Below are 26,227 nucleotides of genomic sequence, written 5' to 3' on the forward strand. Positions count from 1 at the left end.
CATTAGTCCTGCACTGGGAAATACCTTACCCTTTTACTCTAGCTTGTAGCACCCTCCATACAACTTCGCAAGAGCTGGGGACGTCACCTGGGTGCTAAAGCTTGGTTTAACTTGTGCGTGTACTGACAGGGTGTCCTTTCTCAGCTCTCTTCCAGTCCTAGTCCTGACCACTGACAGAAACAGTCTCAGCTGGGTGCTAATGGGTTCAATGCCTGTCACATGCTGGTCATTTCCAATATGGCAGCTGGCTGGAACTGGTTTTGAGACTGGAGAATGGCAGAAGCTGCCTGCTCTCTGGCAATATTCAATGAGGTTCAGAAAGTGACTCAAAATAAATTTCACTTCTACTCTACTGGGCTGGGGACCCCTTGGCCCCTTGCCCTCTCTCCCTCCCAGCTGGCACTTTGTCCTGGTCCCTCTGACCTTGAAATTGCTTAAGGCTTGGGAGATACTGGGAAGATATGGCAAAGGTCTGTGGCTTCTGTAGGAGGTTGGGTGGGAGAAAGAAGGGGAGAATATGCCATGGATCAGGCTTCTAGTTTCCATGCACCTGGGGGCTTCCAGCACCTCACTCACAATAAAACACCAAATCCTCCTCCTACAGCTGTGGAACTTGACACTCAGAGAGGTCAAGTCCAGCACTCAGGTTCCCCCAGCAGGACTGTGTGGATGAGGGTGAGGATATGCCCAGAAACTACTCCAGAGTGGGCAGTTTGCTGCCGTTAGAGGGGTCCTGTGGTGATTCCCAGACCTGAGCACCAGGCTGGGCCCCAGGAAGCAGATGTACTTGGCCCAAACACCTTGTGCACCACAGGGCCCTCCCCCTCCCAGCTCTGCCCCTACTCCAACAGGAAGAGGAGGGCCTGTCTGGACTATGCCAGGAATGTGGCCTGCAGCAGGGGAAAGGGTAGCCTGCTCTGAGGCCTGGAGCAGAGTGTGGGCAGGGGGCCTGCTGCCAGGGTGGGGAGGGGGTCACCTCTGCTCTCCCTCCCACTCCCCAGATCCCTCTCTTCCTAGGCAACACTTCTCAGAGGCAGCCAAGGAGCCAGTGCTGAAAATCTGCTTCTCCCCCCAGAGGAGAAATGGGGCCCGAGGGGGCAGCTGCTCAGGGCCAGCAGCTCCTCCCACCACCACCTCCACGGCCATGAGCTGAGGCAATTGTTTAAAGAAATGTCCACCCAAACCCCAGAGCACATGGCTCCAGGGCAGCTTTCTGAGCCAGACAGGCGGAGGATGGGCTTCCAGGCAGCAGGCTGAGGGGAGGGGAGGAAGGACGAGAAACTCCCCAAGAATCCTGGCTACATTTTCTGCACACTTTTCATGGCCTCACTGAGCCGGGGCCTCATGTCCATTATTATCCTTTGAGACTTAATTTTTGAGATGGAGACTGGGACCATCTAATTGTATAGATGGGAAGGTGAGGGTCAGATGTTCAGCTCTTGGTGGTGGGGCAGGGCCTGGAACCTGGGCGTCCAGCTCAGAACGCACTCTGGGAGGCCTCTGGTCAGCTGAATCAGGCCCCTGTAGCTGTGGCCTCCTCAGCCCAGAGGCTATGGTGTCTGGTGCAGCGGTCAGCAGGGGCAGGGAGGTAAGATTCTTGATGGTTTCGTGGGGTTGCTACAGGCCTGTCCTGCACATTCTAACTGGGACAAGCTCATAGTCCACAGAGGCAGCCTCCTAGTGACCCTCCCTTCACCAGAGGACACGGTGGCTGGGGAGGTGGCAGAGCGCCCAGAGGTGATCCAAGTTGTTACCCACAGCTTTGAGTTTTGTCCTTCCCCAGAGGCAGGTTTGCCACAAAAGCCCTTGTACTGATCCAGGGGTTATATTCCTGAGTTCTCAGTCACTTATCTGAGAGGCCCAAAAGGGTGGAATTCATATGGTCAACATCTACACCTTTGCCAGTCTCTGGGGACACTTGGAGGAGCTCCTGTTGTCAAGGGTTGTGTGTGTAGTATTGGGCAATGGGCAGGGACAAGGACCACTGCATTGGGTTTGGTGACACACCTGTCTGGATGATTCTGTCCCTTGAGGGAAAAGTGTGGCCCACACCCACTGACAGCTTCTCTTGGGTGGCGGGAAGCAGGTTCTGCGGGAATCTGGCTCAGCCAAAGGCTGGATGAGGAAGAGGATGTGCTGGGGTTTTGGAAATGCCTCCCCCTGTCTGCCACCCCTTGTCCCAGTCACAGGCCCAGCTGTCAGGGTAAAAGACTGCAGGACACATGGGGGGAGCCGGGAGGAGAGGGCTCAGCCAGTACTGCCAGCCAGCTGGGCTGCTGACCTGCAGCCAAGTGACTTTGGCAGGAGACTTAAGCTCCACCTCATTAGTTACATCAGGATAATTATAATCCTTATCTCCTCATGTTATTAGCAGAAGCAAATCAGATAAAAGATAATACATTTAAAAGACTGGCTTGGAGGTAAGAACTTAATAAAAGAAGCTTTAATTTGGTGCTAATTATGCTGTGTGTGTGTGTGTGTGTGTGTGTGTAATCTGTGCAGAGAACTTCCCCAAACCTTTCAAATCCCACCTGTTCCATCAGAGTGAGAAGGGTGGGGAGGGCTCCCAAGGAAAGGTTCTGAAAAGGACACAGGAGACACAAGGACAAAGGAGAGAGGTGTGCCCAGAAGCCAAGGGCAGCAGGCAGCTCTGGCCACTGGAACAGGTCCAGCCTCAGGCCAGCTGGGCTCCTGAAAACGGAGAGAGATGTGCAGAGTGAGGAGCTGCCGTCTGGTTTCTTATCTCATGTAGAGAAGATTGGGTCCTGCCCAGTGGGGCAGTAGAAGGAATGATTTAGAAATCGCTCCCGTAAAGTTCCTTACAGAGCCTGCAGGTGAGACCAAACCCCACCTTGAAGCAGGGCGGGGTTTCTTCCTGCTCTCAGCCTTTCTTCCTGCTTTTCACTCCTTTTTGCGGCCGTTCTACCCTGGGCCCAGCACGCCTGCCCGAGTTTGCCCTCACTCTTTCCATCACCGCCCACTTGGTTCCCCAGCTTCTGGACCCAGGGAGGCTAGGCAGCATCTAGAGGGCTCACCTTGAATTTGAGGCAGAAGGTTAACTCTGGAAAATCTCTCTGCCCCAAGAGCCACGTGCAGAACCACCCTAGGCCTGGGCACGCTGGGCAGAGACAAAGCCACTTCCTTCTTAGCCTCACTATAGCTCCTCAAGGTCTGGGCCCAAGGGATTCCCCCCCACCTGGCTCCCTGGCTGGTCATAAATAGTAGCAGAGTTTCTTCTCCCTGCCACTCTGGGCAGATTTCCCGACTTTCCTTGGGGGGCGCTGGGGAGGCACCACACCGACACCAGCAGGGTGGGTGCTCCCTTTCAGAGTGGGACACACAGGTCCAGCAGTTTTAGACATGCATCTAAAACTGCCTGTCCAAATAAACATGCATACTAGTGTTTATTCCAAGAGGAAATGGTAACATGACTTTGGGATAGTCCTATGACCCAAGATGGAGAGAAATGACATCCAAGCCCAGTTTCCTCCTGAGCCAACAGGCAACATGACTTTTCCCAGCTCGCTATTGAGAGCCTCCATGTCCACTTGGGACCTCCCAGCTCTTCCAGGGCTTACCTCACAACACATGGGGTCTGCTTGGCCTCTACACTCCAAGAGGAGTTTATCGTAAGACTCCTGGACACCCTTGGCTTCTCCTAGACATTGAGGTTGGCTCCAGTCCCATTTCCTACTCAGCTTCCACAGGCTTCGAGACCTGTATCCACCAGTGACTCTTCTGAGGGGTTGCAGGTGCCTGGGGCAGCTCTGCTGTGTGCATGGGTAAAATTGGGCATGCCTGGGTCTGCTGACCTTGTCACTGTCCCCAGTGGTGTTTGGGGGCTGGTTCCATACAGAGACCTTATGTGCTGTTCATCCCAGTTTTCCATCAGAGAGGCACCCCCACAACCTGCACCTGGGTTTGCTACCCCTAGTCACGCTTGTGAGCTGTGTCCCTTCCTCATCTTCCCTGGGAACACATCACGAATACCACAGCCTCTGGCTTCACATATTCCCTCGTGGCCCCAGTACTCCCGGATCATCACCCCTTGCCATCCTGTGCCAGCTACCTTGTCCCAATCCACCTCTTTGAATCTTGGTTCAATAGCAGGGTCTGTCTTCTGAGTTTCCACAGAGGCCAGAGTCACATTCTCCAAGGAACCCTGGAAAGAGAAGGCATGAGAGGATTACTTACAGTGGACTCAGGGAGAGGACAGAGCCCTGGGCTGCCCTGCAATGAGGCAGCCAGGAATGGAAGTCCCATGGGTGAGGCTGGGTGGGTGGAAGTCAAGGACACTGAGTACTTTTGAAAACAGACGCTGATGTGGGAGTCATTATTCTTTGTACTCTCCTTCTCCTTTGAAAAGATTTCTGCGAAAGTAAAAGAAACAGAAGAGAGAAAGCAAGCTGGCCGAGACTGTGGGGAAGTGAGAGTGGTCAGTAGGAATGTTCTGGGAAAGGGGATCCTGCCAGTCTTCCTCCAAGTCCCAGGCAGGTGTCAGGCAGAGTGAGTCACAGTGTGGCACAGAGGGCACCTGGTGGGGCTCACGGTGCCACGCCCAATGACTGCCAGCCCTCCCTCCCTCCCTGCTTCTCTTCCTCCCTGAACATTCAGTAGATCCCATGGGTCACGGGCTAGGACTTCCAGGTCCATGTGCACACATGAAAGAAAGGTGTCAGGGAGCCAGGGAGGCTGTTCCTCCAGCAACCCCATGGTCTGTCACCTGCCACACGTGGGGCAGAATTGGCAGAGGAGTGCCCAGTGGGCTCAAGGTTAAACAGAAAAAGCAAAGAGGCAAAGTCAGAAGGAAATGGAATGTGCTGGGAAAATCACACAGCTCTAGCTAGCTCTGACGTCACGTGGGGCGAGGCCAGAGAGAGCAGGCCGCCAGGTAAGTGAAACTCCTGCTTCCCTGTAGGAAGGACAGGAGGACATCGCCCACAGGACCTTCCTCCAGATCCTGGGACTAAAGGAATCCATGGTGCTGGAGGCTCTTGGAAGCGGGGTATTGGCAAGAGGCTGAGGAGGTCTGAGTAGCCATTTGGGGTCTCTCTTGTCATGATTCTTACGACTCTTTTCCAGAGGAAGCCAGGAGAACCTAATGGTGACAGTGGCCACATTGGTGTTTTCTGGGAAAACCCATGAACGGTGCAAACGAAAGTGCCCTGCTTTAGTCTGTAAATCTCCATATATTCAGTCTGTGTCAAAAAACTAATACTGGAAGGGTTGGGGTTGTGGCTCAGCAGTAGAGTGCTTGCCTAGCACACAAGAGACACCGGGTTTGATCCTCAGCACCACATAAAATGAAATAAAGATATTGTGTCCACCTATAATTAAAAAGTAAATATATAAAAAACTAATATTGGAATATTTTTTAAAAAGCATTTCATGCTCTTTTGAGGACCTGGAAGAGTGGATTTTACAGCACAGCATACATAGAAACTCCTGAAATAGCCCACAAAGGTGCCTTCCCACTCCCCATCAGTAGTCAATTATCTTTTTCCTTCCAGTTGTTTTACTCTTAGAATACTCCAGAATGCACCTAGCCCCAGTGCTATGATCCTCCTCCCTCCTGGACATTTTCTCTTGGTTACCTTTAAGTCCTTTCTTAGAGCAATCTCCCTGTTCTCTGAACTCCAACCCCACTTGGTGCAACCCCATCTTCCCCTCTCAACAAGTCTTCCCTGGGAAGGGGTTATCATGTATAATATCATTCAAGGTTTTTGTCTGCAACACTCTTTGGATATCCAGAGCAGCAGACCCTGGTCTGACTTGGGCCCATCCACCTGACAACCTCTGAAAGCAGAAAAGAGGGCATCTGTCTGGCCTCCTCTTAGCGTTGGGTGCAAAGGACTCTTCTGATGTGTGTTTCTAGTCCTTGGCACAGTCTCCCTTGTGCTCAGCTGCTCACCGCCAGGTTTCCTGGAATCACTCCTGGGTCTTCCACTCTCTGGCTGCACAGGTCCCTTTTCTTTCCCCTGACGGGCCTATAAATACTTGAAGACAGCCAATATTCCCACACTTTGCCATCTGCTTTCCCCACCACTGTTTTCCTCCTGGGACGTAACTGGGACTCTAAGCATGCTGTTTGGTCCGTGTTCCCCTTCCAAGCAGGTGAGATGGGACCTTGAAGAACCCAGCAGGGTTGTACCTCCTTTTAATGCAACATCATACTCTGGGAACTGAGCAGACATTGGCCCTTTTGGTCACCAGACTATCAGCTGACGGATGCCTGCAGCTTTTTCTACGGGCTACTGCTGTTGGCATGATGTTGTAGACACACGTGTGGTCTAGGCAGTGACCTGGACCCAGAGGCCTGCTTAGTGGAGAGACACAGAAGCCACATGGTGAGGTTGGGGAGCCTGGCATGGTGAAGCATGGGAGAGTGGCACGGGGGACAGAGGAAAACAGAAAGCCTGAGGAGGGAGATCACAGAGGAAGGTCTGCAGGGTTTCCATATCAGCCTTCCTTTCAGGGGGTGGTGGTCTCAGTGAAGTACCATGATGGCCCCCTCCTCTTTTCCCCAATTCTTCCCTTGCACAACGATCTCACCACATTCATTGATTCACTGACAGACACGTCCGAGTAACCCCAACCTGCCAGAAGCATCAACTCGAAGACTCTCGAAAACCCCTCTTGCCTTACTCCTTGCCCCTGAAGAAAATGTTTGATTTCCCACAGCAGAATCTGACCTGAAAGCCCTGTTGTCATCTCCAACTCAACATTCCTAAAGTAAACACAAGGATGTCCTCTGCAAATCGGCTTATGTGACTTCCCTGTATTTGAAATCTTTCCCTTATATTTCCAAACTTCTCTTCTGGTGCATCCTGGGATTAACCCCTGTCTCCCCTTCTAGCCAGATGAGATGACTTGCCATTTTTAAAACATGCTCTTCATTTTCCTTTCCAAGCATCACCCTGTCTAGGATGGGGACAGAAGTTAACATTTCATGAATGCTTACTATAGTCTGTCCCTTTAATTTCCCTAACAACTGCATGAAGTAGGCACAATATTATTCCCATGACAGAGGAGGAAACCTAAGCATGGGGCTGTACCATAGTGACTGAGGGGGTCAGGCCAACAGTGGGACTCTGGAATATTCTCTTTCCCATATGCTCTTCTTCCCTACCATCCTTGCCAGAGATGATCTTTTCATTTCCCAACTTAAAAAAAAATCATGTTTTCCATGTATTTAAACACTGCCTCAGTTGGTATTTTTAATATCTTGCTTCTGGTTGTTTTTGAATATTTGTGTAGTTATCTTGTTTAACCAATGGCATTATAGATTCCAGCACATCTGAGACCAGCTTTCTAATGGGCGTGTACAAACACTAGATGTCCTACCCACATGTCCTCAGTGGGCCATGTTTCAATACTGGGTCTTTGCAAAGCAGCCTGATTCCTGCCATGTGGAAGGAATGGCTGTTGGGGTGGAGAGGGGCTTATGAACATCCTCTTAGAATGGCCTCACAGAGGGGAAATAAGGCTCTCTGCCTGAGAGGGGTAGCTCAGGACCCTGAACATGCCATCCTGGAATACCACTCTGGGCTGGAAAGGCGGTGTCCACATATAGGATCAACACTCCAACACTGCCTAGGCATGGTGGTGCACACCTGTAATCCCAGGGCTGGGGGGGCTGAGGCAGGAGGATCCCGAGTTCAAAGCCAACCTCAGCAACTTAGCCAGGCCCTAAGCAACTCAATGAGACCCTGTCTCTAAATAAAATATAAAAAAGGGCTGGGGATGTGGGTCAGTGGTTAAGCACCCCTTGGTTCAATCCCCAGTACAACAAACAAAAAACCATTCCAACACTCTAGACTGTAGATTTTCAGTGTCCTTTGAGTACATAGAAAAGGCATGAGCACATCTAATAGTACATAAAATTGATTTGAGATTGCCAGCATTTTTTTTCTAAATAAATATATTTTAGGGCTGGAGGTGTAGCCCAACAGTAGAACACTTGCCTAGAATGCACAAGGCCCTGGGCTCAATCTCCAGCACCACAAAAAAAAAAAAAAAAAAAAAAAAAAGAAAAATTGAAAAAATTACTGTCAGCATTTCATAAATATTAGGAAATTTCATATCAAATACATAGGAAAGGGCTGGGGATGTGGCTCAAGTGGTAGCGCGCTCGCCTGGCATGCACGGGGTGCTGGGTTTGATCCTCAGCACCATATAAAAATAAAATAAAGATGTTGTGTCCACCGAAAACTAAAAAATAAATATTAAAAAATTCTCTCTCTCTCTAAAAAAAAAAAAAAAAAACATAGGAAATATGTTTTCAGAGCAAAAGAGAGTCTTCCCAAGGAAGGGCAGTTGGCAACTAGATACTGAATCAAATGTGTGAAATATGATATGTCAAGAACTATGTAGTTTTGAACAACAACAATAAAAATTTTTTTAAAAAGGTCCTATTTAAAAATGTTTATTATGCAAGAAAATAACATTGTAAACTTTTGTTTATTAGCATTCATTGTACATGATGGTTTCCTTGGTTTAAGCTGGTTGATGTGGGACTCTACGACAGGACATAGATCAAATTTTCACGTTGTACCAGTTCCACGCCTTTACTTGAAAAATTACTAAAAATCCAGTTTTATAGAAAGACGTTGGCTCAATATGGAAGCTAAATTTTTAAACTTTCTCGTTCAATTGGAAATATTCTGAGTAAAACAAGGGAAGTGGAGGAGCCCCTGATCTGTGGCCCACCACTCCCTCCTGAGCCAGGAGGCCAGGAGGCTGGGAGTGGCACAGGCTGAGCATGGCTCACCAGCTCACATCCTTGCACAGAGCAGTGAGAGTTTTTCTCTGGAGAGTCACCCTGAATCACAGACCAGAGCCAGTCTGAAGGCAGGGAACACCCTACCCATGAAGGATGAGAAAAAGAGGGACAAAGGGGAAGACAGTAGTTGGGAGCACTTCCTGTCCTTCTCCCCCTTTCTGCTGCCCTAGCCTAATGACACCTTGAGGGGCCTGTGGCCAACAGGGAGTAATGTCACGAGTGATAGGCTCTTGACAAATAAACCCTGGAGTGACCATATAAACAAAGGTGCTTTCTGGGTGGCCTTCTAGGACCACACCCCTTCCTGGCAGAAGCCCAGGTTATTATCACAAGATTGAACACACCTCCAATACCGGAGGAGACTCCAAGGAGAGGCAGAGCCAGCCACCCATCAGCATCAGCAAGAGCAGGAATACTCTTAGGGACAGGAAAGGGCCCCCCAGCTCTTATTTCATTGACTAACTTCCTTGAGTCGGGCTGTGAGATTCCAGAAAGTCTGAGAACCTTTTCTACAAAGGGTCTGAAGAGAGTCATCCACTCTCACTCTGGGGACTCCAGGAACCTTGTCCTTCCAACAGCAGCTGTACCACCCGGCACACATGCTGATCTGGACCTCGTTTCCAGGTGCCTGAGCCCCGGTATTTATTTTACAGTTGAGCTGGGCTCACCCTGCATTCCCCAGGCAAACACCGTCCATGAATCACAAGTGTGTAAAGGTCATTCCAGCAACTAGGGTACTCTAAAAGGCTTTTAAAAAAAGTTTCCTGGAAACTTTTTAAAAAACTCTCCTGATCCCGGAAGGAAGACAAAGGGAACTTTAAAAACCTAAAAGAATCTCATAGTGAAGAAAATCTGTGCATTAGGAGACTGTTCTGCATGGTGCCTTTGGGTTGGGTGCCTTTCAGCACCCAATTTAGAAGGTGAGTAACTCTGTGGTCAGACTTTTATTGGCTTTCACAAGAATGATTAACACAAGTGTAACGAGTGACACTTGGAAGAGGATGTCAAATGACAGCTTTCTCATAGGATCCACTTGAGGGACAGAAGACAGTCCTGGGGCAACAAGAAGGGTACCGTAGACCCAGTCTCTCATCCAAGCCCTCCCCATCCCCCTTCTCCCCACCTCTGGGAAGAAGCACTTTGTGCTCAGTTGCTCAGGGCTGAAAGCATCTTTCTCCCCTCCCACCTTAGTTACCTGTTGCCTCCCAAGCTAGAGTGTGAGCTCTGTGCTTATCTTGTTCATTGTGAGGGCCTGGCACAGGGTTGGCACTCAAATGTCTGCCAAAAGATACATAATGAGTAGATGAGTGACCTGCTTAGGCGGAAAGGCCACCGTAGCATGGAGGAGAACTTCCCAATGGCTTTCACAGTTTGTGTTTACTTAGAAAGAGGACAGGCACAAGGAGCCACCAATGTCACCTGCCAAGGAGATGGCGTAGGCAGGCACAGCACATTTCAGCCAAGAGCCGCTGGGCATGCTAGGCAATGTAGTGGTGGGGTAAAGAGGGTATTTTGACCTCATCAGATACTTGCAGACACAGTTCAAGACCACACAGGAGAGAAGCCTGCAGACAAGAGCGCCAGCCACAGCTTCTCCTAGCACTCTGCCGATTCCTGGCTGGCAAGCGCCCTGATCACACCCGTGGCCCTCCTGGGATCCCTCCTCTGCCAGCACTTTCATACCAGTTCAGCACCGTCAGACCCAAATGCAAGAGCACCCAGCACTGGCTCCCTGGCAGCTCCCTGAGGTTCCCGGCCAGCCCCACAACAGGCCATCTCTCGGGAAGGCAGCCCTCAGAGGCCGTCTAGGCCTGGAAGAATCCAAGGCAGCCATTTAGTTCTTACTTTACACTCAGCTCTAGACCAAGGGGTACAGTTCTAGACCAGGTTCCACTGCCAACATGCTGTGTGGCCTCCATATCTTCCTCCTGGAACAAGACGTTGCTTCTCTCTGGCAAGGGCACCCCAACTTCCAGCTGTCTTCAACGGCTGGGCAGGCGACAGTGCAGAGTGGAGCAGGCAGGGCGTGGTTCACGACACAGACCTATTTTGTTTGCATGTGAAACATGCAGGAATCCTCATCCCTTCCACAGATGCTTATTCTGATTTTCCTTAAAACATGAGGCACCAAGAAGCAAGACTCAGGCAAAACCATGAGGCACCTTTTGCCAGGGGCACTGGCATGGAGAAAAAAAGAAATGTATAAGGGCAGTAGCAACAGCCATCATCATTTGGTCTTGAGGTCACAGAGGTTGAAGGGAATGGAGCAGATTATAGAGAAGTACAGGGGCCATGCCCTGCGATGAGAGGCAGCCCTGCCTTAGGTACAGGTCATGGGAGACCGTCAGACCCTATGATTTTTTTAAATATTTATTTTTTAGGTGTAGATGGACACAATGCCTTTATTTTATTTACTTATTTTTATGTGGTACTGAGGATTGAACCCAGGACCTCGCCTGTGCTAGGCGAGTGCTCTACCACTGAGCTATAACCCCAGCCCCAGACCCTGTGATTTTTAAGAAAAATGGGAAAGCTAATTTGTAGGTTTTTTTTTTTTTTTTTTTTTTGTGTGTGTGTGTGTGTGTGTGTGTGTGAAATCTCCAGATTTTTAAATTCACCTTGCATTTAAAGCAAATGAGTGCTGGGGGCCAAACCAACAGGTCTGAACATAAACACAGCTCTGGTGTGCTGGTCTGAAAACTCGGGGTGAGCTGCAGCCTCCTGTTCTATGTGGGTGCCCCTTTGAGGGGAAGGGGAAGGGATAGGCAAGAGCAAAGATTTTGTTCTCCACTCCACCACCTTATTTACAGAATAGGGAATCTAGATGGGGAGCCCAGGCTGTACCCACAGGGCACAGGCCTGCAGTGCCAAGGCCCTGGATGAGTTGGGTGACAGGCACCAAAGGAACCAGAGGCCTAGCAAGGCCTAGTGAAGGGTGAGCCTGGGCCTCCTCCTCCCTCCACTGGCAACAATCAGCTTTAGAGGAAGCAGGGGATGGGGAGCAGAGGTGTGGGGAGGGGATGATATTTACTGGTATTCCCTCCTTTGTGTCTGGGAAGGAGATAAAACCTGTGAGGATGAGGTAATTACAGTGGAGACCCAGGCCATGCACCAAAGATGTCACCTCCATTGTCACACTTTCCAGTACAAAGGCCTGTCCTGGTTGAACTGTGTCTGCCCCATGCTGTAAATTCATATGAACAATTCCACACTGAGAAACCTATGCAGTATCTTAGGAGGTGACTTTGTTTGGGACCATGAAGATGTAATTAATGAGGTCATTAAGGTGTGCCCAACCCAGCATAACTGGAATCCTTATGAAATGGGAAAATGTGAACATAGACATGTCCACCAAGAGAGCACCATGTGAGGATGAAGGGCTGATTCATCTACAAGCCAAGGGATATCAGAGACCCCAGCACACAACCAGAAGCCAGGAGAGACTCTTTCTCACATCTCTCAGAAGGAACCTATCCTGCAGACCCTTGGTCTTAAAATTCTGACCTCCAGAACTATACGCTATGAGAGTATAATTCTTTTTTTTTTGATTTTTGTTTTTTTTTTTTTATACTGGGAGTTGGACCCAGATGTGCTTTACCACTGAGCCACTTCCCTAGCTCTTTACATTTTTTTATTTTGAGACAATGTCTCATTAAATTGCTTAGAGTTTCACTAAGTTGCTTAGGCTGGCCTTGAACTTGACATCCTCCTGCTTTAGCCTCTGGGGTGGCTGTAATTACAGGCATGTGCTCCCATGCCTAACATAGATGACAAATTCATGTTGTTTAAATTACCTAATTTGTGGTAGTAATGGCGGTACTAGAAAACTAATCCAAGAACTGAATCAGTTTTCCCTGGGATCCAGGCGGGGCCAAGGAAGGAGAGGGAATTCAACCAGGAGAGAGAGCCACACTGAGAAATCTATGCAAGGAGATATGAAGTCAGGGTCTGCATCTTGTCCTCTGCTGCAGGTGGCAGAAATCAGGGTCTGCCTGTCAACATAACCTTCCTACCTGGCCCACCGTGGGGGGACATTCGAGCACATCCCTTCCTAACTCAGAGGCAGCACTCTTCCCCTTCCTTTGGGGCCTGAGAAGCCACTCCCCTGTCTTTCCCACTTGGAATGTGGTGCAGGGCAGGCGGCAGAGCCGGGGCCACACAAACTGATGCTCTCTTAGATGCAAACCTTGTTCTGCACTCTTCCCACCCCCCCCCACCCCCCCCCACACACACATGGTCCTGGGCCAGCCAGGCCACCTTCATGGTGAGCACATGTGGTGGGCATCCCGTTGATATTGACATAATTCTCCCTGAGAAACTGGCAGGAGGCTTTCCATAGACGGGGGAAACTGAGTCACTCATACAAGATCTCCCAGATGATGGATGGAGGACTCACTGGGAGGTCCCCAAGGGCCTCTGTCTCAGCCCCTAGCCCTCCTCCAGTGCCCAGGCCCTGTCTTCCCTAGAGAGGGTGTGCTTGGAGGGTACATGGGGGGAGAACAGAGAAGAACAACAGAGAGTCTGCGCTCTGCACCGCAAACAAACAAGTCCAGCATAGAGGAGGCCTGAAAGGAGGCAGTGTGCGGCGGCGGGGGCTGCGGGGGGCGGGGCGGCCGCATAAAGGAATGTTGTTCGAGAAGGCCGGGGCTGGGCACCGAGAGATGGACAGATGGCCTTTTATCCCTCAGCCCGGTTGTGCCTGAAAACCCTTTCTCTGAGATGAGATGGCACCCTGGGCCCCGTGTCCAGCTGCCCCGACCCCCTGCCGCACACCTGGTAGCACACAGATGGACAGCTCAGAGGAAGACCATGAGCAGGGCTGTCCTGAGCCTCATCTGCCTGGAGAGCCCCGTCCTTGTGCTGACAGCCCACCTCCCCGGCCCCCAGGAGCAGGCTCCCGGGGCTGGTGGTTCTGGGGAGCTGGACACAGCCACAACCAAGGCAGCAGAATCCACTTGCTTCCACTTCTAACAGACTGCTCTCTGCCTCACTGGGTCCAAATGTGCAATGGGTCTCAAGCAGGGCAGAGCTCTGGCTACCCTTTTGTGGTGTAGGAAGTGACAAGCCACAGAACCCCCCAAAGCAGGCCTGTACCTGACCCTCCCCACATCACTGCAAGTCCATAGCTCTGCAAGGCCACCATCCCGTATTCATGGGAGGAAGAAGGACAAAAAGGAAATAAGTAGGAAGCTTGTGCCTAAGATGTGACCAACTGCTCTTGCTCAGGAATGTGGAGAGGAGGACAGGAAGACAGTGCCAGTCCCCTGGGACCTGGTATTGCTTCTGCTCATAAAATGAACTGTTTTGAATGCCAATGCCTGCAACCTCACCCTCCGAAACAGAAGCCAGTGTAGGTGGGCAATCCAGGACATCAGAAAAAAGGGACAGCCAAGCATGGTGGCAGATGCCTGTAATCCCAGTGGCTCAGGAGGCTGAGGCAGGAGGATCGCGAGTTCAAAGCCAGCCTCAGTAAAAGCAAGGCACTTAGCAACTCAGTGAGACCCTGTCTCTAAATAAAATACAAAATAGGGCTGGGGATGTGGCTCAGTGGTAGAGTGCGCCTGAGTTTAATCCCTGGAACCAAAAAAAGATAGAAAGAAAGAAGAGAAAAAGGGGGTCAACAGCCTGAAAATACTAAATTACTGCTTGAAACTGCCAAAGTACCCCTACAAGTTTCTGTGCTATTATTCTGATTCACGTGGGCTTGGTGATGGCGAACGCAAGGAGCTCTCCGAGGCTTACCTTCTGGATTCTTCTGAATAAAATCCTGCCTCTCCCTGCAATGGCAGGGTAGGAAGGAACTGGGCTGCAACTGTGATGGGAACATCAGAGCTTGCAGGGCACAATCTCTTCAGAATGCATCCTTTTGCAGACTTGATGAGACCAAGTCTGGCTGACTGCAATCGCTCAGGACCTGGACGACAAAGCCCCTCTGAGAGGCTCACAGGACATGCTACCCACAAGGAAAACACACTGATGCCATCTAAACACATCATCTCCTCACTGGCCCAGCTTTTATAATAAAACAATATATTTCAGATCTATCATGTAAGGCTCTGAGTTCTAAGGGTGATGCCCTCCGTGTTTTTATTTCACTAATTTTAAAGGAGAAAGGAAGCCATCGATCTTCAAATAACTTTACATCATGGTTTCAGAAGCAATAATCCCAAGTATGCCTTTCATACTCCATTTAAGAAAGAAAAATAATTGTTGTTTTTGCCATTTGTTTACAAAATGGCAAATGATTTACAAGAAACTATAATAGTCACTGAACCGTTTTGTTAAAAAAACAAAAACAAAAACAAATCACAACAACAAAGCAACTTGCCTCACACCTCACTACTACTTTTTGGGAGGTGGGTATTAAGGATAGAACTCAGGGGTGCTCTACCACTGAGCTACCTCCCCAGCCCTTTTTAATTTTTATTTTTAAACAGGGGCTCACTCAGTTGGCCAGGCTGTCCTCAAACTTGTGATCCTCCAGCTTCAGCCTCTGGAGTCCCTGGGATTACAGGTGTGCACCACCACGCCCAGCCAACTACTCCTTTTTATGGATTTAAACAATGTCTACCTCGTGTTCAGCCCTGCAATCCTTCCCTTTTATAATGGAGGATGTTTATACTGATAGAGGTCAGATGACCTGTCTCGGTGACATGGGTGGATCTAGAACACAAGACTCTTGGACTGCTTGAGACCCATTGCACAAATCTAAACCTTGCCGGATCTGCACAGTGCATCCTAGAACGAGGGACAGCTGGTGACAGTGAGCCCTACAACGGGGACACCTGGTGATTCCTGATGAGCTATAGTGTCTCCTCCTAATTTCCTATGGGTTAGTATGAAATATGATATGTCAAGAGCTTTGTAAGGTTTTGAACAACCAATAAAAAAAAATAATAAAGAAAAAAATTTCCTATGGGTTAAGCACCATGTTTTAGACATATCACCATGTTAGTACCTCAGGCCCAGGGGATGACTTCTCTGAACAACCCCAGGACAAGGTGTCCTTCACCTGTCTGACATGGCCACAAGTGACAGACATCATCATTAGTATGTGTCAAGCAAAGAAGGCAAGAGTGAGCTATTTCTGAATGATGCACGGACACCATCCTGGAACAGAACCACCCCTAATCTAGGGACCATTATGCCAGAGAGAAAAAGCCAGGAGTCCTGGGCCACAGCGCTAGATCAGTGCTGCCCAACAGACTTTCTTATAATGATGAAAACGTTCTATCTTTGTGCTATTATAGTAGCCAATAGCCCCTACTGAACCTTGGAAATGTGGCTGGTGTAACCAAAGAGATGACTTCTTGATTTAATTCTATTTTTCTTTTTTTTTTTTTTTGTGGTGCTAGAGATTGAACCCAGGGCCTTGTGCATTCGAGGCAAACACTCTACCAACTGAGCTATATCCCCAGCCCATTAATTTAAATTCAAATAGCCACATGTGGATTGTAAGCTCTGGATCCATCAGTTCACTGTACTATTTGAAATCTTATCTTGGATGATGATTTCTTGGCATCTCCAACCTGACATGTCCCCAGGGAACTTGAAAGTCCCATCCCAAACCTGAGCCCCCATCCCAGTATTTATCATTTCCATAAATCAAACCACCCAGTTGCTCAGGGCAAAATCTTGGCATCACCCTCAAGTCCTCCCTTTCCTCAATGTCGACATCCAATCCATTAGCAAATTCTAGTAGTTCTATGTCTAAGGCAATTGCTAATCTCCCCCATCCTCATGGTCACCCAGTTTAGGCCAGCATACCCTCCAGTCACCTTGGCAACACTGATGGCCTTTAACTCTTTCTGATTCTACTCTTGACCACCTGCAATCTATCCTCCATATAGCAACTAGAACTATCTAAGAAAATAGTTTTTCTTTATTATTTTTCTTTATTACTCCTTTAGCCTTCTGCATAAAACTTTCCAGGGGCTGCCTATTGCCCTCTGAATAAAACCTAAATCCCTGTGACTCATGAACCTCACCAAGATAGGGCGCTGGCTCACCTCTCATTTCACCTCTCTCCACACTTCCTTACTCACACTGTCTGGCAACACCAGAGCCCCGTCTTGGTCATACCTCAGGACCTTTGCACCTTTGTGACAGCTCCTTTTTATCCACCAACCATTGACTCCTTAGAGACGCCTTCCCTGATAACCCCCATCTGAGCCATGGCTGCCACTTTGCCACAGCCCCTCTCCCTGGTCTAAAACATATCATCTAGTCCATTATTTCACTGTGTAATACACATGCAGAATATTTATATTCTGTTATAGCACTTGCTACCACTCTGAATTATTGTGTCTACCTCCTTCCACTGATAGGTTAGCCTCTTGAAGGTAGAAATCTTTTTATTCATAGCAGCAAGCACAGTGCCAAGCACAGAAGGGAAGTCCACTGTGTTTGTGGTTGCACAGCAGAAGGAATGGTGAGAGGAAGGCATCCTTGTGAGCCCTTGGGACCATCTGGGGTGTTGGCCAGCCTTGTCTTTGGAGTCTGTTCTTCCCCAACCAGGGTGAGTGTCTCAGGTCTAGAGTTGCACCTGTGCATGTGCAGTCAGGATGAGGGCCCACAGGCCCTGGTCACAGGGAAGGGGCAACTCTGAGAGAAGAGAATGCCCTCATGCCCCTCTGAGGATATGGACAGGACCCCCATAGGGTCTAAACACATAGCAAGTCCGGCTTTGAAAACATCCTACCCTCAACACCTAGCAGAAATCTACCCCTTTCTTAGCAGAAGCTGGAACGGATTCCATTTGATCAACATGTTCTGTTTTACAGATCCCATGTGGTCTCACTACAACCACACGCAATCCTGTGGGGGAGCCAGGGTGAAATGACAGGGGAAAATCACAAGGTGAAACAACATACTCAAAGTCACACAGTTAAGAAGATGCTAAGGCAGGAGTATGGCACAGACTCTGGGCTCCAGATCCCGGGCCCCCTCCTCTGTCCTACAGGGCAGCAATGTGGGCTGCCTGGGCCATGTTCATCTTGCAATTGCCCTGCACCAAGCTCCACACTGCGAATTGAGGATGTGGACCCTTTTAATTTTTACTTTATTTTTTATTTTTGATACAGGGTCTCACTAAGTTGCTTAGGGCCTTGCTAATTTGCTGAGGCTGGCTTTGAACTTGCAATTCTTCTGCCTTTACTTCCTGAGTCATTGGGATTATAGGAATGAGTTACCATGCCCAACTAGGATGCCGATTCTTTGATGACCCCATGGAACCTGCCCACCTGGCCACCTGTAGTTTTCCCATCTCTAGTCTTCCTCTTGCCCTTGGCCCTTAGCCTTCTAATACAGTAGGTCACAAACACTATGGTGCTCCTCCTGAGTCACATGGAATACTTATTGAAACACAGATTTCTGGGATCTTGCTTTGAGAGATTCTGATTTTATAGGTTTGGAAAGTGGCCCAAGAATCTTTTTTAATATCACCATATGCTAAGTAACTCTTTAATTATGTTTTCTTTTTCACTCAAGTGAAGTATCAAACTCTTCCCATGAACCTTCAAAATTGTAACCTCTGTCACCACTGGGTCATCTTTCTGAAATATAACATAGTTCATATTCACATCCATCTAAGCTGTTCAAGTGGCAGAATCCATGTAGTAATATCTAGACTGGGTGGAATAGCATTTCCTCCCAAAGCATGTCCTCTGAGAGCCAGTGAATGTGGCTTTATTTAGAAATAAGACCTGTGATGTCATCCAGTTAAATGAGGTCAGACTGGACCAGGGTGAAATCTCACTTCAGGATGACTGGTGTCTTCGTAAGAAGAGTATAATGTGGATACACGGATGTGGAGCCACAAGAAAGAACACCTTATGAAGATGTACGCAGGGACTGATGGGACAGGTCTGTAAGCCAGGGATAGCAGAGCCCTGCCGGAAGCTGGGAAAGACCTGGTACAGGTCAGGGGTTCCAGAAAGAACCAATGTTGTTGATATCTTTTGTCAGCTGCCCAGCCTCTAGAACTGCAAGAAAATAAATTTCTGTTGTTCTGAGCCATTCAGTGTGTGGTGCTTTGTGCAGCCCTAGAAAACTAACACAGCATCATTGGAAATGCGATCCTTTGCTGCAAATAACCATTTGTGTGCTATTATTTTATTTTCCCACATTTCCTTTAAGAACATATTTGTGAGTGGGTCAGGGGTGCAGCTCAGTGGTACAGTGCTTGCTTGCTTAGCAGGCGTAAGGGCCTGGGTTCAGCCCTAGCACACACATGCACGTGCACACACACACAAATCTGTGATATCTTGATTTCTGCAAGATAACTACTTAATATTTCTTTCAACCTTTTACTATGAAAAATCTCAAATATGCAGCAAAGCTGCAAACATTTCACTATGAATACTTACTTGCATCCCCTGTACTGAATTTCCCCATTCACATTCTATTATTTCTTTTTAAAAATAATCCTTAAAAGGCATGTGTATACCAACACGTAACTCCTGAAATTGTGAGGTCACATCCTTAGATGTGAAAATGAAATCTGTGCCAAGTTTATTTATCTCTCCTTTTACCCTCATGGAGTATCTATTGATATAGTAAAAAAAAAAAAAAAAAATGTACTGACCTTAACTAAGGCTATAGAAGTTTTAACAACTTTATCTTCTTGTAACCAGTGTTCAAATCAAGATATAGAATATTTCCACCACCCCAGAAAGTCCCAGAAATCAATAAGCTTTCATGCAATTCTAATGAGGGAAACAGAAAGTAAGTGGGGGAATATATTTCTCTTGGCCAGAGGGTCAAGAAGTTTGAGATTTACGGGGCTGTTTTTTTAATATCACCATATGCTAAATAACTCTTTAATCTCCAAGAGAGGTACCAGGCTCCCTGCTAGCAAACATGACTGCTTTCTGGTTCTCCTGGCCTCTGGCCATCCCCACACACATCCAACCTGACCTATGGGCCTCTCCTCCAAACACAGACTATAAACATTGAGCAGGAAGGGTGCACAGAACCTCCCCCCTCCCATGCTGAGCTCAAGGGCAAGGCTGCTTCCACATTCTCCTTTCACACCCCTCCCTATCTGTGCATTCCCCAGCTGGAATTGCTCTCATTCCATGACTGCCTGGACAGCCCCCACTTTGGACCCTCCTCCACCCCTCACCCATGGGTTCCCTGACTGGGGCCTACATCTGCATGGGGTTCCTCCCTTGCTCTGGCTCTCCGACCTCAGGGTCCCAAGCAAGCTGGGCAGCCCCAGCCTCTGAAAGTCAGATTCAACTGTGTCCCCAAAGCCAGCAATGTGACCGAGGATGAATCTTGGCTCTTACCCTGCCCTTTGCCTTTTCCAGTGAAGCATAATCTTGGCTAAATTGAAAGTAGGAAAAAACAAGTGAATGTTAAAAACCTAATAAAAAATTAGTGATCCCATTGGCCCAGAATACTACAAAAAATAGTTTTTAAAATATATGTAAATGATTGATATGTGATAAAGTTGTCTTTTAAAAAATAGGAAAAAGATTATTTCATAAATCTACTAGGACAACCAGTTAGTCATTTGTGTGTGGGGGGGAACTTCAGGGAAGTAAAACATTTAGAACAAGGAAAAAACATTAAGCAGAAACTTGTTAGAAGGATGCTGAGAGTTTCTTTAAGTATAAAATCGTAAAACAGGGAGGTCTTTCTAAGAATGATCAAACTGGGATGTTTTAACTACATGGAAAATTTCAAAGCTTGTATGGAGAAAAAATATTAACCAAATCAAAACATAAATGAAAAGTGAAGGGAAAAGAGTAAATTAGATGATGGAGAAGGGGTTAATATCCTTTATACCTAAGGAGTGATCATAAATCAATAAGAAAAGGCAACCAGGCAATCAGAAGCTGGATGAAGGCTATAGATACGTGCAAATAATTCAGAAACATGAAAAGACATCACACCTCTCTTATACATTCTATAAATACAAATTTAACCAATGAACAACTTTTTTCACCTATTGGCAAAGGTAAAAAATACTGATAACATACATCATTGGCAAGAGTGTGGAGAAACAGACATTCTTAGACATTTTGAAGGGAGTTTAAATTGGTTTAAATTAGAGGGCAATTTGGTAATATCCATCAAAATGTAAAGTGCATATTATTTTAATCTAGAAATTTCAAACCTAGGACTATATTTTACAAACTTATTTGCACTTCTATGCAAAACCACTGTGTAAGGCTGCAATAAGTAGAAAATCGACAGGAATAGCTATTTAAAAAGAATGAAGTAAATGGATTCTTTTTCCTCTCCTGCTGATGTTGTTAAAAAGTACAAAATATGACTTTAGGCAAAAAAGCAGCAGTTTGTGGACCAGAATGTATCATATGATTTCTTTTTTTTTTTTTATTTTTTTAAATTTTTTTATTTTTTAGTTTTAGGTAGACACAATATCTATATTTTTTATTTTTATGTATTGTTGAGGATCGAACCCAGCGCCCTGTGCATGCCAGGCAAGTACACTACCACTTGAGCCACATCCCCAGCCCCTCATATGATTTCTTTATGCTATAAATAAAGGAAGAAGGGCTGGGGACATAGCTCAGTCGATAAAGTGTTTGCCTCACATGCACAAGGCCCTGAGTTCAATACCCAGCACCACAAAAAAAAAAAAAAAAAAAGAAAGAAAGAAAGAAAGGAAGAAGACTGTGTGTGCACATATGGAATATTTCTGGGAGGCTGCACAAGACGTTATTGACCTTATTTATAGAGGGCTTAGGGTGGGAGATATATTCCTTTATTTAAATTTTGTAAACTATATATAACTATGAGAGAGAAAAAGGTGGGATTCTACAGTATAATTTTCATCAACTATCCTATCCTCACCCTGGTAAATGGAAGACTGCTGAATATGATAAGCCTTTAACAACTCTAATGAGATGTCCTTAGCGAGTATCGATTAATGTTAATTAAAACCAGAATTTCTGGCTGGGCATGGTGGTCCACACCTGTAATCCCAGCAATTTGGGAGGCTAAGGCTGGAGAATGGAAAGTTCAAGGCTAGTCTGGGCAATTTAGTGAGATCCTGTCAAAATATAATAAAAAACACAAAGGGCTTGGGATGTATCTCAGTGGTAGTATCCCTAGGTTCAATTCCCTGTACCAGCGGGAAAAAAAAAAGACAGAAAACAGGGGCTGGGGTTGTACAGGTGAGGCACTGGGTTCAATTCTCAGCCACACATTAAAAAAATAAATAAATAAAAATAAAGGCATTGTGTCCACCTATAACTAAAAAAATTTTAAAAAACAAAACAAAACAAACAAGCAAAAACCAGAGAGGGAGGGGATGCTGGGGAATGAGACTGATCAGATTACATTGTATGTGCATATGAATATGCCATAATAAATTCCACTACTGTGTATAATTAAAATACACCAATAAAAAAATAAACAGTTATGGGACACAGTGGACTGGAAACAGTCCAGGACCACGTTCCTTCTTGGCACTTTTAGCAGGTACTGTATCCTATATCTGGAACAGTCCAGGGGAACCCTCTGAAGGCCACAGATCCTGGCTACGTGTGAGGCTCAAAGCCAAGTGGCTCCCTGCAAACTCTGCTGTCATCACTGGCTGCCTGGCTCTGCACCAAAGTTCATGCCTTCCCTTGGTCCTCTGCCTAGCAGGTCCTGTTCCTTCCTCTGTGCCTGGCAGGTTCTCCCTTGACCCAGCTTCCAGGACCTTGATATCTACTCTGGAACATCTTTGATGCCCTTAGCCTAGAACAGAGACGGTATTTAGAAAAGGTTGCAACTAGGAGTCAGAACTCCAGGAGTAATTTCTTTCCATAAGGGAACTTCTGTCAGTCTTTACTTTAAATTCATATGTACATAGTACAGCATGTGTTACAGTCATGACATGTAAATCTTCCTGCAGGACCTCTTCCCCAGATCAGAGCAACCGCCATCTTGGAAACAGCCTGATATTGACTGTTGAGATGGGCTGACAGGCCCATTGGCTGGGATCAGCTTGACTCCATGGGGTCAAGGTGGAGAAGGAACTCTCCTTTGGAGGGAGTTCAAGCACGGGGGAAGCAGCAGCAAGAAGTGTCCACTCCTTTATTCCCTTCCGCTAACGGCTCTGCTCTTAAGCCTGTTTGATGCACTCCAGTGTGTCACCAGCATGTACTTCAATGATGTTTTGTAAAGAACACAAACAAGGGAAACCCAAATAGAAATGACTTTAGAAATTCCCTCCCTTCCCATTGGAGGGTCACCTCTGCCAGCCTGACATTCCAGAAGTAATGGCAGTCTTGGGTAGTGCTGCTCAGAGTCACCACCACAGTGGCTTGACACCTTGCACCTGGTAGAGTAGCAGGGCCCCTAAATGAAGCATGTTCTACCTCATGCAGATGGACTCACATCTTGAGGGCAATTGTCACCTCCCAGGTGTCCCCTCTTGCTCTCTGTGGGTCTGGGAGAGCTCTGGTGAAGACAGGATACCAGGCAACCTATGTCAAGTTTTTGGAAGGAGCTGAGGGTCTGAGGGCCAACAAAGTCACCTTGCCCTGAATAGCCCCCCGTGACACACAAAGTGGACAGGAACCTTAGCTCAGCAGCTGTCTTCCTGATCTGGCAACCCCTTTCCACATTTAACAGGAGAGAGACTTGTTCACCTCCCTGCACACCCCTGCTCCTCCACCTCAGCTTAGGCCAGACACTAGTGACGGCCAAGCAAATCAGACTAACCTCTGGAACATCAGGCCCCTTGGGGAGCATTCTGGGGGCCACAAATCATTGTCATTTCAGGCGCCCCACAGATGTGGGATGTCTCACAGGCCCTATCGCTCATAAAGGAAGTAATTCTCCAGCCTGGTTCAACTAAAATGGCCTAAATTCAAGACTCCAGGGTGCAGCTGCAGTAAATAAGGATCCTTACAGTGCCTATGAGTCCAGAGGTGTCTTTTCAAGCCAACACATCACCCCTTTTTGCAATTTGACCTCCAGCCCCTCATGCTATGGAAGGGCAGCTGCCAGGAGATTGGGGTGTTTGACCCTCAGATTAATCAGTAACTGAACATGCAGGGAATGAGTCATGAGTTGGGGGAAGGAGTGCCTGCTCCACTCGGAAAATCTCCCTCACACAAGTGCACACATCACCACGTGTCATCCCAGAGACAGAGGTAGTTGATGAGGTCCAGAAAACAACCAGGTCTAGCCTAAAGATTCTTCTGTCTTCAGAGGCCTGACCTCAGTCCCATCAGAGAACCTAAATTGTTCCTTGTCCCTCTGAGCTTCAAAAGAAAAGCCTTTGCACTTCCTTGATTTAATCTCAGGCAGAAGAACTCTCCCTAATGGGTACAGAATGGAAATACCAGTCACCCAGGAACCCGACATTCCAGGATCTCTTTGAGTTACAGGTTTCTTCATTTGCCCTACCCATGTGAAGAGTTCAAATGGAAATCTCAGGGAAATATTTTTAAAAATGTAAATCACTATATAAACTTAAGGTTCGTTACTGTTAGTTCTACAAGGGTCATTGTCATCCAAGTGCTCTGTAAGTCCTTAAAGATTCAAGTTGCAAAGGGCAGCAAAGATCATGAGTCATTTGATGACATAAATTCAGTTCCTGGTCACACACTGACCACCTCCTTTCCCAACTCTGCCCAGCCCATCTAGGCCAAGTGTTCTCTCTTTAATGGTCGGAGTTGCTATCGTCGGACAAAATGCAGTGTAACAGGGGGCTGGGGTTGTGGCTCAGCAGTAGCACACTCGCCTAGCACGTGCAAGGCACTGGGTTCAATCCTCAACACCACATAAAAATAAATAAATAAAGGTATTTTTAAAAAATGCAATGTAACAGAATGCAAAGCAAAACTGAAAATCAACATCAAAATATCAAAATTTCATGAATTCAATGAAAGCCACAGAGAACTATTTGACTCACAACTCCATTGCCAAATAAGGATCTGGCAAAGTTAGGCCAGTTAACACCAGAAGATAGGTGGGTATTCAACAAAGGATGAGGCCCTTTAAAAGAGACTGACCTGCTTATCAACGGATCAAGAGACTCTCCACCCTTAGTTACCTTTGCTTGACTGGCTTTACAATCGTGCTGTGAATGTCCAAAGTGGAGTTTTGAACATCATATTGTACTTTGGTACAAATTTGTCAGAAAAAAGGCAACATCTGTATAAAAACAATACTACTTGACTTATTATCTTTCAAGAATGGGTGCACAACTGCCATCTTCATCCTGAAGACAGTCCCACCCTCCATAGCAACCTTTTGCATATATGAGGGTGGTCCCCAAGATGGCATCACCACCTAGTCTTCACTGTGTAGGTATGTTCTAAGATTCTCCCACGACAAAACCCCCTACCGGCACACCTCTCAGGACTTTTCCCCATGGTTCAGTGACACATTTACTTTTCCATGTATTTTTCAGAGATAATCCATTGCCATCCCCCAATCTCTAGTCCCATTTTCCATGAGATTTTTGGTTTTCATTTAAGGTAGAGTCACTTTAAGAGACCTTTAATCCCAGTCTTACAGGTCTCTTCTACTTAAGTCCGAGGAACAGCTGAATGTTTTCATAGTGCCCTGTGTCCAATCAACTTAAGCCGTATACCCTCGGCACTCCAGAGGACTTGTCTGGGATGAGAAAGCAAGCACCCGGGAAGCCAGGCTGGTCTGGCCTTTCCTCTGATTTAGGATAATATAGGATCACAGAAGCTACCTTTATTCTGTCCAGTGTAGGGGCTTCTCATTCTACCCCAGCAATGGCCTTAACTGACTTAAACTGAACTGACTTAAACATCTGAGGTTGGTCTTTGATCTTTGTGAATAAATGACACCCTGTTCCATGAACTTCCATTATTACATAAGGAAATCCCTATTCTGGAGTAACTAAGGAGGTTGTTACAAGTTACTAGCATTTGGAATTCATAAATGAAAACCAGCCATTCCTAGAAACCTCCTAAAAACTTGGATTCCATTTTTCATTAGGAAGCCTTAGCAATGCAAAAAAAAAAAAAAAAAAAAAAAAAAAAAGTCCTATTGGGCATAGGAAAATGTAGAGAACGAGAATTCTATCTACTCTTCATCTTCAAGGAGAAAGTATGACTAATTCTCTTAGATAATTATCAACCAAGTGTTTTGGAGATTGTATGGCTGGCTCTGTGTAATCCTGTGTACTTGCAACAATGGAATTTTTGGCTTCTAATCTTTTTTTCTTTTTTTTCTTCTTCTCCCTCCCCCTCCTCCTCCTTCTCCTTCTTCTTTTCCTCCTTCTTCTTTTTGATTAGGACTGGGGATTTAACCCAGGGACATTTATACCACTGAGCTATATCCCCAATAGGAACTAAAAAAAACTTTTTAATTTTTTTATACTTTCAATTGAAGGAGATGCTTTCTCATTTTTAATATTTATTTTTTAGTTGTAGTTGGATGAAACAATCAATCAATCAATCAATACCTTTATTTTTTAAATTTTTACATGGTGCTGAG

General features: G+C 46.9%; 1 protein-coding gene across 1 annotated transcript in view; it reads right to left on the reverse strand.

Annotated features, from left to right (window-relative positions):
* The window catches only part of Fa2h (fatty acid 2-hydroxylase), a 50,935-nt gene that overhangs the window by 16,603 nt on the left and 8,105 nt on the right, over positions 1-26,227 (reverse strand). The window contains exon 2 of the mRNA XM_027933193.2: positions 4,070-4,162. Coding sequence (XP_027788994.2) covers positions 4,070-4,162 — 93 coding nt within the window. The remainder of the gene's footprint in view (positions 1-4,069; positions 4,163-26,227) is intronic.

The sequence above is a fragment of the Marmota flaviventris genome, chromosome 18 (assembly GCF_047511675.1).
Source record: "Marmota flaviventris isolate mMarFla1 chromosome 18, mMarFla1.hap1, whole genome shotgun sequence".
NCBI classification, from domain to species: domain Eukaryota; kingdom Metazoa; phylum Chordata; class Mammalia; order Rodentia; family Sciuridae; genus Marmota; species Marmota flaviventris.